Here is a 13,401-nt window from a genome sequence, read left to right on the forward strand (position 1 = left end):
TATTTATATATCCTATATGTCCTAAATAGATGGTTTCATATTACATTTGATAACTCTAGAGTAATCACATGCACATAGTACCAAATAACAGCTAATTACTTCTAAGGGGAAGGGGAGACACAGCTGAAAAACACGGAAAACATTTATTTTGGGACTAAAAACAGGATCACTTCCAAATCCACTATTTTTTTTTTTTTTTGGTACTGGCAAAGTATAAGCAAACACATAAGGCACTTCATTTAATTTTCTAATTAAAATATTATTAAAATATTTACTTTAGCATCTATATATGTTTATTAGGATTATAACAAAAGTTTGTTCCCAGAGGTTGTGAGAGTAACTTTCATCTAAAAAACTAAAAGAGAAAGTAGCTTCCTTTTAACTTCCCTTACTCAGGAGGTATGAGAATCAATTCATTTTCTTCAAAAAAAGGAAAGCTTAAAATTTAAAAATCTATTCAAACTCTGTGTAGACAAGCATTTGCAAACATATCAGAGTTATTCAATATGCAAACACAATTACAGCTCTTCTATCATATTCACATACTTATATATAATATTCTGTATTACACAGGCCCACTGAGCATTTTGTTATCGTGTTATGTAATCTATTTAACACTGCAATCAGTTCACAAATAATCCACTTAATCTGGCATTCTGTAGTAAATAACATGACATTCATGTGACACTACTCCAAATGTGTCTGCTTTAACACAGAAAATTAGCTCCACTTAGCTGAGTATCAATAACCTATTCAATGCAGAACGCACTAGTGCTGAGGACAGCTTTGTACTGTTATTTATCATAAATTTATCTTCTCTTGAAAATATTTAAGAATATGAGAAATAAAAAGAAAAAAAGCCTTTAAAGGTACATCATGAATAGCTTCACATCACACAAATGCAGAGATTGTTAGACCTTAGCAGGATCTCAAGATATTTTCAAAAGTATTTAGCTACTCTTCAGGCCTGTAGACAACCTGCTGTGAGCAGGTGGATAGAAGAAATCATGCCACAGAAAGAAACAGACCAATAGCAGTTAGTCGGCAGCTCTGCTTGCAAATGTTCAAACAACGTGACTATGCAAAATGAAAATCTAGTATGTAAAATGCTGGCAAGAAACAACACCTTAAATCCCAGCAGACAAATTACACTGTAAGAAATGGAAGACTATTTGAGTTGTTCAAAGTAAAACTGAAGAGCCTCTTTCAAGGTTAAAAAGAATGTTTCACAGGAATAGAGTATAGTCACAGAAATTAAAAAAAAAAAAAGTTCTATTTGACCAGCATGTTCCAAGCTACAAAGGTACAAGGGTGTATGAAGACAATACAGTGAGCTCTACATGTACGGAACACAGCAAATCTTCTGTTCCAACACTTAATTATATGCTATAGGCAGGAAATCATTCCGCATATTAAAAGTAGTCCTAAGTTTTGTTAAACTTTTGTTTTTTTAAAAGATTTTACAGAGAGAGACACAATGAGAGAGGAAACACAAGCAGGGGGAGTGGGAGGGGGAGAGGCAGGCTTCCCGAGGAGCTGGGAGCCCGATGTGGGACTTGATCCCAGGACCCTGGGACCATGACCTGAGCCGAAGGCAGATGCTTAATGACTGAGCCACCCAGGTGCCCAGTTTTGTTAAACTTCTAAAATAAAATGTGAAAAGTTTGTCAACTAGATGATAAATTCACCTTCTGTTTAAAAATGAATTTAGTTCATCTACTCGTAATTTTAAATGATAAACACCAAAACTGTGGTTGACACACAGGAGAACACGAAACAGCCAGTATGTTTTTCTTCTATGAGCACTCTCTTATTTACGAAAGGTTCCGTTTGTGAGCTAACCACTAGCCACATGTGTCTACGGAGGACTTGGAATGTGACTAGTGCTATTGAGAAACTAAATTTTCCACTTTATTTAAGTAATTTAGATATAGAAGCTGTGGAATATACTTTACACACAGTTTCACTGTTCTTGTCTGACTGCATTTCACATTCGTCGTTCTGTTGCTTAAGCTGTTATTGATATATTCTCATACACATGTCAGGCGTATGTGTTGTTTCTGATATCACATTAATTTTTTATGTTATTTCATCTTGAAATGCTAACATTTTGAACATACTGAGTTAAACAAAATGGATTAGTGAAATTAATCTCACTTGTTTTTACTCTCTTAACGTGGCTACTAAGAAACTTAAAATTGCATATATATGGCTCATTAGATTTCTATATATAACTTTTTAAATTGGTAATCTGAAAATGAGACTATACTTTCCCACAGTAGAAATGAGAAATGATTGTAGGTTCTCAGATTATACTACCAAGACCTATTTTATAAACATCATTACTGATGGACTCTCCATTTACAATGGAAATAGTAGGAAAACACTGGTATATACTCAACAGGAAAAAAAAGAAATATGAAATACTCCCATTTTATTTTCCTTGAATGATGATATTTGAGGAAACCTTGGTTTAATTATTAGGTTAAGAAACAGATTAAAAACTTACAAAAATTCTAAGAGGACGTAAAAGTATCTTCAAGAGTTTTTGATGTTTATGTCCTCATTCTTTAGTATAAATTACTTCATTTCAAAAATATAGGGACCTCATCCTTTCAGATACATGCATCACTAGCTCTATACTTAAAGTTATTAACAGTGATTAGAATTTTTGTCCATGAATATGACTTTCTAGACCACAGAAGAGAAAAAGGCTTAAAGCAGCCATCTGGGTAAGTTGAAGTAAGAGGTTGTGCAGTAGCCTTAGCTGAAAAATGAGTAATTAGTGATGCTGAGTAAGACAGAGCTCAAGCAATGGGTGCACAAACCTCTGAGAGAAAGGAAATCAGGAATAATCTGAAGTGGACCTTTTTCTATACCTATCAGTAGGTGGTACTATTGGCCTTACACAGCTTAGGGAAATAAGAAAGATATTTAGTTGATTGGAAAGAAATGTGCTTAGTAAGCACTATACTTTTGGGAGCTGATCTTTGCTCTAACAAAAACTATGGTGATTCTGTAACCCCAAAGATCAAGCTGCCATGTTATCTAATAGAGTTAGATTCTGCAAGTATCAGAAGGTTGGGAATTAAAGACAATTGATAAAACAGCTAAGAAGGCTGTCATATGAACACAGTCTAATTTGATGAAGTTTTAGAGAAATAAAATCTAAATCTTAAAAGTACAGATAAGACAGATTTGTTTTGTTTTTGAAGATTTTATTTATTCATTTATTTGAGAGAGAGTGAGAGCGAGCACGTGAGTGGGGGGTGTGAGGTGGAGGAGCAGAAGCAGACTCCACACAGCGGAGCCTAACACGGGGCTCGATCCCACAACCCTGAGTCGGACACTCAACCGACTGAGCTACCCAGGTGTGCCAAGACAGGTTTATTTCTGAAATTACAAAATGCAAGATGACTATCCATGTATTCATCCATTCATCCATTTGTCCGGTTACTGAGCCTTTACATGTGCCAGGAATTCAGCATGGCCGTGGTAACTGAAGGTCTAATCAAAACTGAAAATTTTGATCAATTAAAGTTAGTTAGTAACCTATGAAATTCATTATCCAAATGATGATACACACCAAATTACAATTTATTTTATTTTATTTTTTTAAGATTTTATTTATTTGACAGAGAGAGCCACAGCGAGAGAGGGAACACAAGCAGGGGGAGCGGGAGAGGAGGAAGCAGGCTTCCCGCGGAGCAGGGAGCCCGATGTAGGGCTTGATCCCAGGACCCTGAGATCATGACCTGGGCCGAAGGCAGATGCTTAACGACTGAGCCACCCAGGCGCCCCTACAATTTATTCTTAAAGAAATTAATGGATAATATTAAGCTCATGAGGTTTACCAATGAAAACCAGGAAAGTAAATAGATAATGTGATATGACTGAATTTGATTGGATGAAAAGGGAGCTAATTCCTAAAGCAAAGATATGCTTCCTCCACAACTATTTTATCATCTAATCTAGATAAAGATGCTAATTGCTACTTTTCATGTAGTCACAGGGATTCAGTAATAAAACTAAATAGGTGGTAAGTACTCACATATCCATAAAAAGCTAGACTAGCTACCTAGTAGAACACGCTAAGAACTGCAAAACCAAAAATTGCCCATCTCCCACCTCAAGAGAATATGAAAGAAGTTAAAAATCAGTGGAGGTTGAATTCTTAAGCTAAGAACTCAAGGTTGAACCCTTTAAGCTAAGTGAAAGGGACTTTTATGTGAATCACTTGGTTTTCCATGTATCTCCTGGATTTTGAGGGACATCTACATTAGATCAGTAATTGTTTTGTTGACAAAGCAGAAAGAGAAGAGTTTGATGAGTCATGCACTTATAATTATTTCTTGTGGCCTAGATATGGATCGTGCAGAAGACGCCCAGCCTGGGTCATTATGAGAGACCCTGCTCAACAGGAAAATCTGGAGGGATGTGAATCAGGAGGGTAAGGGCAACTGGAAAAGACAGAGCAGGCATTAAGGGTTCTACAGGTGAGAAATTCTCCCAAATCCACAGAAGTGTCCTTGAAGACACCAGCCAACTTTGAACGTTTGCCATGCCCCGAAAATAATGAATGACAGGTTACATTAGCCTGGGTCATCCTAGTTCCTCCTACCATATTCCTCCCCTTTTCCCCCCAACCTGCAAATTTGGAGGGAACCCAGATGGCAAGTAAGAAGTGGGAGAGGATATAAAGCAAGAGAGAGGAAAGCAACAACACTCTCATTTTCCCATAAAAATTTCTGTCTGAGGTGGAACTGAGTCTAGGAAGAGAGGTTTTACCAGTTTTGACATTACAATGAACTAGATTTTTTAAACACACCTTCTCCCAGGGTGCCTGGGTGGCTCAGTTGGTTAAGCATCTGCCTTCAGGTCAGGTCATGATCTCAGGATCCTGGGATTGAGCCCCACATCGGGCTCTCTGCTCAGGAGGAGTCTGTTTCTCCCTCTGCCTCTCCCTCTGTGCACTCTCTCTCAAATAAATTAAATAATAAAAAAATAAACACACCCTCTCCCAAGTAGAATACTGATTGCATATTCCCTGGTAGCAACTATATGACAGAACTGTTTGTGATTTTATGCAGGGGAAGGAAGAATAAGCTGAGAAAATGGGTTTGAAATAAGAGTTATAAAAAAGTTCCTTCTAGGGTTGCCTGGGTGGTTCAGTCAGTTGAGCATCCGACTCTTGATTTTGGCTCAGGCCATAATCTCTGGGTCTTGAGATCAAGCCCTATCCTGGGATAGAGTCCCATGGCAGCCTCTGTGCTCAGTTGGGAGTCTGCCTGAGATTCTCTCTCCCTCTCCCCCTTCCCCCATTCACATGCTCTCTCTCTCAAATAAATATTCTTTAAAAAAAAAAAAAAGTTCCTCTACTTACACTGAAAAAGTTCCATTTGTGCAGTAAAGTTGTTACATGGTAAAAAAGATAAAGGAAGGTTAATTATTAGGAAGTACTCAGAATGTTTTCTCAGTAACTATCTACATGTATCTTGTTCTACAATGAGGTACCACTTCACATCCATTAGGATAACTGTTATAAAAGAACAACAAAACCACCAGAAAATAATAACCATTGGTGAATATGTGCAGAAATCAGAATCCTTGTGCATTGCTTGTAGGAACGTAAAATGGTGCAGCTACTGTGGAAAACAGTATAGTGGTTCCTAAAAAATTAAACATGGAATTACTACATGAGCCACTAACAGAGGATCAGGATACACAAAATATGAACTTTTATGAATCAATAAGAAAAAGATAAACACTCCTTTAAAAAAAAAAGGGGCAAAAGCCATGAACAGGCAGTTTGCAGAAGAGAAAACAGGAGTGTCAATAAATATATATTTTTTAAATGTTCATTGTCATTACTCACCAACGTATATTAAACCACAAAAAGATACCATTTAAACCCACCAGTCAGGACTTAAGTAGTCTTAGGTAGTCTGGATACCAAGAGTTACCTACGATGTGAACCCTAATTGTTAAAGGCACAGATTCCTGGGTCCAAATCCTGGCCCTTCCATTTATTAGCAGAATGCCTTGGGCAAGCATTTTAGTATTTTTAAGGCCTCAGTTTCCCCAACTGCAAAATGGAGGATAACACTAGTACATTGGATTGGTGTGAGGATTAAATACTTTGATACAGATGAAGCGTATAGAAGAGTCAGTGCCTGACACAGTAAGTACACAATAAGGTTTTCTTATTATTCATATTCTTCTTTTTTTTTTAAGATTTATTTATTTGACAGAGATAGTGAGAGCAGGAACACAAGCAAGGGGAGTGGGAGAGGGAGAAGCAGGCTTCCCGCTCAGCGGGAAGGCCGATGAGGAGCTCGATCCCAGGACCCTGGGACCATGACCTGAGCCGAAGGCAGATGCTTAACGAATGAGCCACCCAGGCGCCCCCTTCCCATCTCTTGTTACTTTCAGGCTCAGTCGTTAAGCATCTGCCTTCAGCTCAGGTCACGATCCCAGGGTTCTGGGATCGAGCCCTACATCGGGCTCCCTGCTCAGTGGGAAGCCTGCTTCTCCCTCTCCCACTAATGTTTGTGTTTCCTCTCTCACTGTGTTTCCTCTCTCGCTGTGTCTCTCTCTGTCAAATAAATAAATAAATAAAATCTTTAAAAAAAAAAGAAAAACCATTCAGCATTACTGTCTAGGATTAAGAATACATAGTCCCTGCAACCAGCTGTTCTACTGGTATATTCCTTGAAGAAACTCTGATTTCAATAAGAAACATACAGAGAAACATTCACAGAAGCAGTGTTTGTTCTGAAAATACAAATATCTACCTAGGGGAGAAAGAATGAATTGTGGTATATTAATATGACTTAATAATATATAGCATGGAAATAAATAAAGCTACATGCATCCAGATGACCAATATCACAAACATAATACTGGAGGAAAAAACAACTCACAGAAGCACAGAGAGTATGGGGCCAATGACATAAGCTCAAAGACATCAAAAGCTAAACAACATACTGGATATATAACATTCCTAAAGAAGAGGAAGGGAGGGATGCATTTAAAATGCATTTAGGGGCGCCTGGGTGGCTCAGTCGTTAAGCGTCTGCCTTCGGCTCAGGTCATGGTTCCAGGGTCCCGGGATCGAGCCCCGCATCGGGTTCCCTGCTCGGCGGGAAGCCTGCTTCTCCCTCTCCCACTCCCCCTGCTTGTGTTCCCTCTCTTGCTGTGTCTCTCTCTGTCAAATAAATAAATAAAATCTTAAAAATAAAATAAAACAAAAGAATATAAAATAAAATGCATTTAAAAATGCAATTTCAAAATTGGGATGGTAGTTATCTCTAGGGGGCAGGAGAAAGGATTTAATTAAAGCGAGCACAGAGGAAAGGCAGTAGTATTGGTAATGTTTCCTTTTTTAATCTAGATGGTAAGTAATCGGGTTTTTGTTGTGTTCTTTAGCTTTTATATAGATTAATACAGATTTGTGTATATAAAATATTTAATAATAAAAAGTTTAAAAGTAGGCACAAAAATCCAGGGGGGGAAAACCCAGCCATTATTACTGTAAAATCACTTGAAAAACGCTTGTGGTCATATCCACTCCATAGTTCTTCTTTGAAACGCACAGCAGAATTTTCACAGCTATTTGTCTGAAGGTATTGAGCTCAAAGTCTTGGGAAACTCAGCCCAGGAAGTCAGTACAGAGAGAAGGGTGCTGGGCACAAACCCTGAAGATCTGCCCAGGCTTACAGCAGGTGGATGAGAAATCCACAAAGAACACTGTGAAGCCACCATTCATTCTCCGGTCTTTCCAAATCCCTTCACCACACAATGCTCTTGTCCCGACGGAAAACATTCTGAGAGAAGATGATTTCCCTCCTCTGTTTCTGAAACATGACCTAACTTCTCTCTCTGCATCCAATCTCATTTTCCTTCCATCCTCTCTCCACAATGCAACTCGAACCAAGCTCTTCCTAAACTCCAATCCTCTCCACACCATCACTTCCTTTGTGAACACTAGTCCATGGATCCCACTGGCCAAGGATAAAGCAGAGGCCACACTATGTAATTAGCAAGGCTTCACATGACTTGGTTCCTACTTACTTCACTTTTGCTCTTCATACCCAGCTTATTCTCTGATTGCAAAGGTTTAAAGCAGTGGTTCTCAGACTGCTTCCCCTGGACTAGCAACCTCAGCAATACCTGGGAACTTATGGAAATGCACACCTAGCCCAGACCAACTGAACTGGAGTGAACTCTGGAGCTGGATCCAGCCATCTGAGCTTTAACAAGCCTTCTGGGTAATTCTGAAGGACACCAAAGTTCGAGCATCACTGGTTTAAAGCATGAATGAAAGGTATATTATTATTTGAAGAACTCTCATGGAGAAAACAAAAAAGTACTGTATAGCCCAGTGATTAGAAGCACACACTCTGGGGTCACCGTGCCAGGGTTCAAATGTCTGCTCAGCTTCCTCCTAGCTTTGTAATCACAGAACAGTTGCTCAGATTGCCTCAGCAGAGCGAGACCCTTAACAGCAGAGGTCCCACAGCAAGCTGGTTGGAGTTAAATCCCGGCTCTACCTGCTATCAGCCATGTGACCTTGAGCGAGTCACTTACTTTCTCTGAGCCTCAGGGGCCTCATTTACCAAAGTGCAGATAATAGTACCTACTTCATACAGTTGCTGTGAAGATGAAATGAACATATATATGCACTGTGCTCAGAACTGTACCTGATACACGGTAAGTACTGTGTATTATTTATTCTCACTATGTTATTAATTTCATGGGGACCACATTTTATTTTGGAGATTAAAAAAGTCAACTAATGTTCATAACAAGTGAATAAACGCTAATGTCCATAGCAAGTGACTAAAATTCATCTATTCTGGTAAGGAAAAACTTTCTTTAGAAAAGTTTCCTTTTTTTTTTTTTTTTTTAAGGTAAATGAGTTTGTTTGGTTTTTATCCAGTATACCATTTATACCTCTCTGAGTTTATTTCCTTCCATTGGAATAGTACTTACCTGGAAGCAATGACCTCCTCCAAAGAGTCGGGGAGGGGAGTGTCTGCCTTGAGGGGGTCCCTGCTTTCAGATTAATGCCTATTTTTTAAAGCAAAGAACTTACAAAGAATGAAAATGGACTTACTGAACAGTATCCCTATGATAGGGAAAATATTTCTGGGAATTATTCTAAATACATATCCAGTATTAACGTAGCTAGAAACTCTCCATATAAAAGTGCCATCAAGTTATCCATCTGCAGTCACTGAGAAGGAAGCTGAAAATATCATGATACACCAATTTGGAGAGTAGGCCTTTCTATCTCTCTACTCACTACTAGGAGACCATACTGTGTCTCCTGACCAGAACATGCATGCCTGGCCACAGCATGTTCAGTGCAGAGCACATTCGACTGAACATAAGCTAGTGTAACAAACCCATGTTTTTTGAAGACACAGTAAATGGATCTAAATCATGTGAAATTATGCAGTGATATTTTTTCCAAGGGTCTCAAAGTATTTTACCTCATAATTAGAATATGAAAGAAAATATGAGAGGAAAAAAAATACACTGGGGCAAGTTACAAAACCAAATTCAAAATATACAGCTCGTTCCTGAGAATTCGATATTTCTTAGAACCATAAAGATAATATATCAATTGAGCCTGGCTTAGAAATTAGTTTAGTCATCAAATATTTACTGGAGGTTTCTGGAATACCTCTGTCTCTAATAGAGGTATATGTGAATCTGGTATACACAGAAGTTTTTATCTGTGATTCTCTTGATTGCTCTATGTTTTAAAAATCAGTTTCCTGTGCAAAATTCAGTTTCCTGTGCAAAATCAAGTTAAGGCAACACAAAAATATTTCGTAAAAAAAAAACAAACCAAAACAACAACAGAAAGAATGAGCATTTAATACTATGGGGGGTGGTTATAATTTTTATTTGCATGTGATCACATGTTACACGGTGTTCTTTGTTTTGTTTTGTTTTCCCTGGAACCCTAAACTTCAACTATGAGGTGAGCTGAAGGAACTTTGGAAGAATCTCTTTTCATAGCTGTCTACTTTAAAATGGAAGTCACTGGTGACAAAGAACATCCAATCAACTCTGGATTTCAAGTCATTTCCTCAATGCAAGAAATCTTACTTTGGAGGGAAAATAAAGGTTAATAAATTAAGATCACTCAATTTTTAAAAGGCATCAATGTGTTCTGGCAAGTCAAGCTGAATACAGCTCACATTTCTGCTGATCGATGCTACTACACAATCTCAATTACACAGAAAAGGAAGGTAACAAAGTCATATTTTATAACTAAAAACCCACAATGGCAACGAAAACTGCTATCTTCTAATATTTTTAGAAAAGCGCACAAGATGCTTCATTTATGAAAAGGATAGTAATCCTTTTCCTATCCTTCCTGGATTGCCTGGAAGAAAAGAAAATATTGATTCCTCAGATTAAGACTTGCCTCAAGATCCTCCAAAGTAAGGAAAAATGTTTTCAACCATAAATGTAGGAGATGAATAGACCGCAGCTTCTCCCTACTCCACCTGCCGGTATTATCCACGCAGGCACTGGTACAGATTCGGGACTTGCAGGGCCCCTCAAAGTACATCATCAGAACGTTTACCTGTATCGTCCTCTGAGTGCCATCAACGTTGACAGCCAGTAAGGGTGAAGCCAGGTTCCACGTGCTGGTCACATTTAGTTTCGACCCATCAACTTCCACCTGTTGTGACACCAAATAAGACTATTACCATGAAGAAAGACAGAAAACTAATCTCAAGTTCATTGCTGCATACAAAGCAGTAGCCATTTTAAACAGATGGCTCCCAAACAACCTGTCATGTTTACTGCTCCCACCATGAAAGACAGGGTCCAACAAGAGTCTTCTTAGCCATCTCTGGGGAGAGGTGAAGGACCTGGGCACAGCTGCCTCGGGGTACTGAGGTTTCAAGTGATTTCCAGTAAGTAACAAACAGCCTTCTAACTCTAAACCTATCTGGACATGCTACATTTACTGCAATTAGACAAGTAATGCATATAAATTCCAGTGACATTTTGCAACCCACACATCAGGGCTTGCATATAATATCCTCTCCAAGGACCAAGAAAGAACTTTTTCTGTGTTAATTTTAATGAAGGACTATGCACTGTTATCTTAATTAAACAGAAGCTTTAATTAGGCAAAATTCTTTGGTGCTGAATATTAAAAGTCCATTTGAACTCTGCAAAAGTTCTGTCACATTTTTGTCGATCATAAATGACTAATTTCATCAAGTCATCATTTATGAAGATGCAAAAAAAAAAAAAAACCCATAACCTTCTAAAACAGATACTTTTAAGAGAAGAATTCTAATTTCCAAATAAATAAAACTGAAAAGAAAAAAGCAAAGCTAAATTAAAATAAAAAGCACTGTTATTGCTTCCTTTTCACCTACTGATTCCCCAACTCTTATATACAAGAACTAAGAAAAAAATAACAGTATTATTTTAACTCTACAGTAAACAACCTAACAAAGGGATATCTGAGTTTGTTCAAGGTTCAAAATAAACCGGTAGCAGAATCAAGACACATGATCCCTAACGATTCCTTTACTCTCTCTTAATTCTCTTAAACAATACTTACTAAAATAAAAGAAACATAGATGTTACCATTTAGAAGAATAAGTGTGTCCATCTATATCTATACAGACTTTATGTATATATATTTCCATAATGGTGTGGTCATACAGTCTAGAAGCTAAGATATGCTACTGGCTACGTAATGAAATACCAGTGGGACGGACATGATGCACTCGCTTGTGTTTCTGGGTTCAGTAGTCTCTACGTCCATAGAGCACAGTTCAGGAAGTAGGAAGAAGGAACAATGGCTTGGGTCTCACCTGACATTGCTGTCTTACTCAGTTAGAGCTGCTTACTAAACTGGAGCATTTAACCTCTCTGAACCTTAGTGGCCAAACTAAAATATAATAAAAATATCTACCTGAAAGGGTGCTGTAAGATTAAAGAAGTTAACATATAAAAGTTTCTACCAATATTCCTGTCACGGTAGGTCCTAAATATTTTCTCCCTTCTCCTGTTCCTAATGGTTCCACCATCTTTAAATGAGTTTTAAAAATAAGGTCAGATAATCATACCATCTCATAAATTATTTACTATTAAAACACTAGATGATAAAGATCTGTGAAGCATCAATAATACATTTTAAAATGATCTATTTAGCAAATTAAGTATCTCCTTATGTAATGAAAGATTTCTCCCCAAATTATCTCTTTATGTAATGAAAGATTTCCAAAAGAAGCTCCCAAAAGATAAGAGTTTTACAAATATTAAGTGCTAAAAATACCCTTTAAAACTGAGAAGAAGATTTGCTTTGACGTGGCTTCTAAATTTAAAAGGTTAAAAAAGGTCAATGTTCAATGATAAAAGTTTTATCTTTTTAAAAAGAAAGTTAAAGGCCAAAAGGAAAGATTTTTAATGATAAGCACTTAAAATCTGTATTTGATATTAATTTTATTTTATTTTTTTTTTTATTTTTTAAAGATTTTTATTTATTTATTTGAGACAGAGAGCATGAGAGGGAGGAGGGTCCGAGGGAGAAGCAGACTCCCCGCCGAGCAGGGAGCCCGATGCGGGACTCGATCCCGGGACTCCAGGATCATGACCTGAGCCGAAGGCAGTCGCTCAACCAACTGAGCCACCCAGGCGCCCCTGATATTAATTTTAAATTGACAGGGGCAACAGAATGAAACTGTAATGTTCATCTTTAGGGCTTATGAGGGGGAATTGAAAAAAAAAATGAATTTATTCAAATCCTGTAGAGGAGAAACCAATTTACCACAGCCTAAAGAAAACTATTTTTATGAATGTTGAAACAAAATGTGACATACCCATATAACAGATTATCAGTTGGTAATAAAAAGGAATGAAATGCCAATACATGCTACTTACATGGATGAAGCTTGAAAACATGCTAACTAAAAAGCCAGTCACAGGGGACCACACACTACATAGTTCCGTTGATAATGAAATGTTCCGAAGAGAAAAATCCATACAGAGAGAAAACAGATTAGAGGTTGCCTTGGGCTGGGGGTGTGGAGACGGATGGAAGGATTGAAGGGTGACAGCTATGGGGTATGGGCTTTCTTACTGGCATGATGACAATGTTCTAAAAGTGACTGTGGTGATAGCTGCACAGCTCTGGGAATATACTACAAGCCACTGAATTGTACAATTTAAATGAATAAATAGTATGGGTACGTGAATTATATCTCAATAAAGCTGTTAAAAAATAAGTAACAAATGAGAACAGGAGGGTTTCACTTTTGTAAAAAATCAGAAGCAATATTTTATGAGAAATTAAAGACCTAAAAACATATATATATATGTATATTATACCATGTTCATGAATTAGAAGAGTTT

At 37.6% G+C, this 13,401-nt stretch overlaps 1 protein-coding gene across 3 annotated transcripts in view; it reads right to left on the minus strand.

The window, feature by feature from the left end:
* PCCA (propionyl-CoA carboxylase subunit alpha) overlaps positions 1-13,401 on the minus strand; it is a 403,499-nt gene that overhangs the window by 81,685 nt on the left and 308,413 nt on the right. For all 3 annotated transcript variants that reach the window (XM_045869658.2, XM_045869657.2, XM_064585924.1), the window contains one exon: positions 10,607-10,705. In XM_045869658.2, coding sequence (XP_045725614.1) covers positions 10,607-10,705 — 99 coding nt within the window. The remainder of the gene's footprint in view (positions 1-10,606; positions 10,706-13,401) is intronic.

This window comes from Mirounga angustirostris, unplaced genomic scaffold (genome assembly GCF_029215605.1).
Source record: "Mirounga angustirostris isolate CCGP_5_RB_7025 unplaced genomic scaffold, mMirAng1.0.hap1 SCAF_3, whole genome shotgun sequence".
Classification (NCBI taxonomy): Eukaryota; Metazoa; Chordata; class Mammalia; order Carnivora; family Phocidae; genus Mirounga; species Mirounga angustirostris.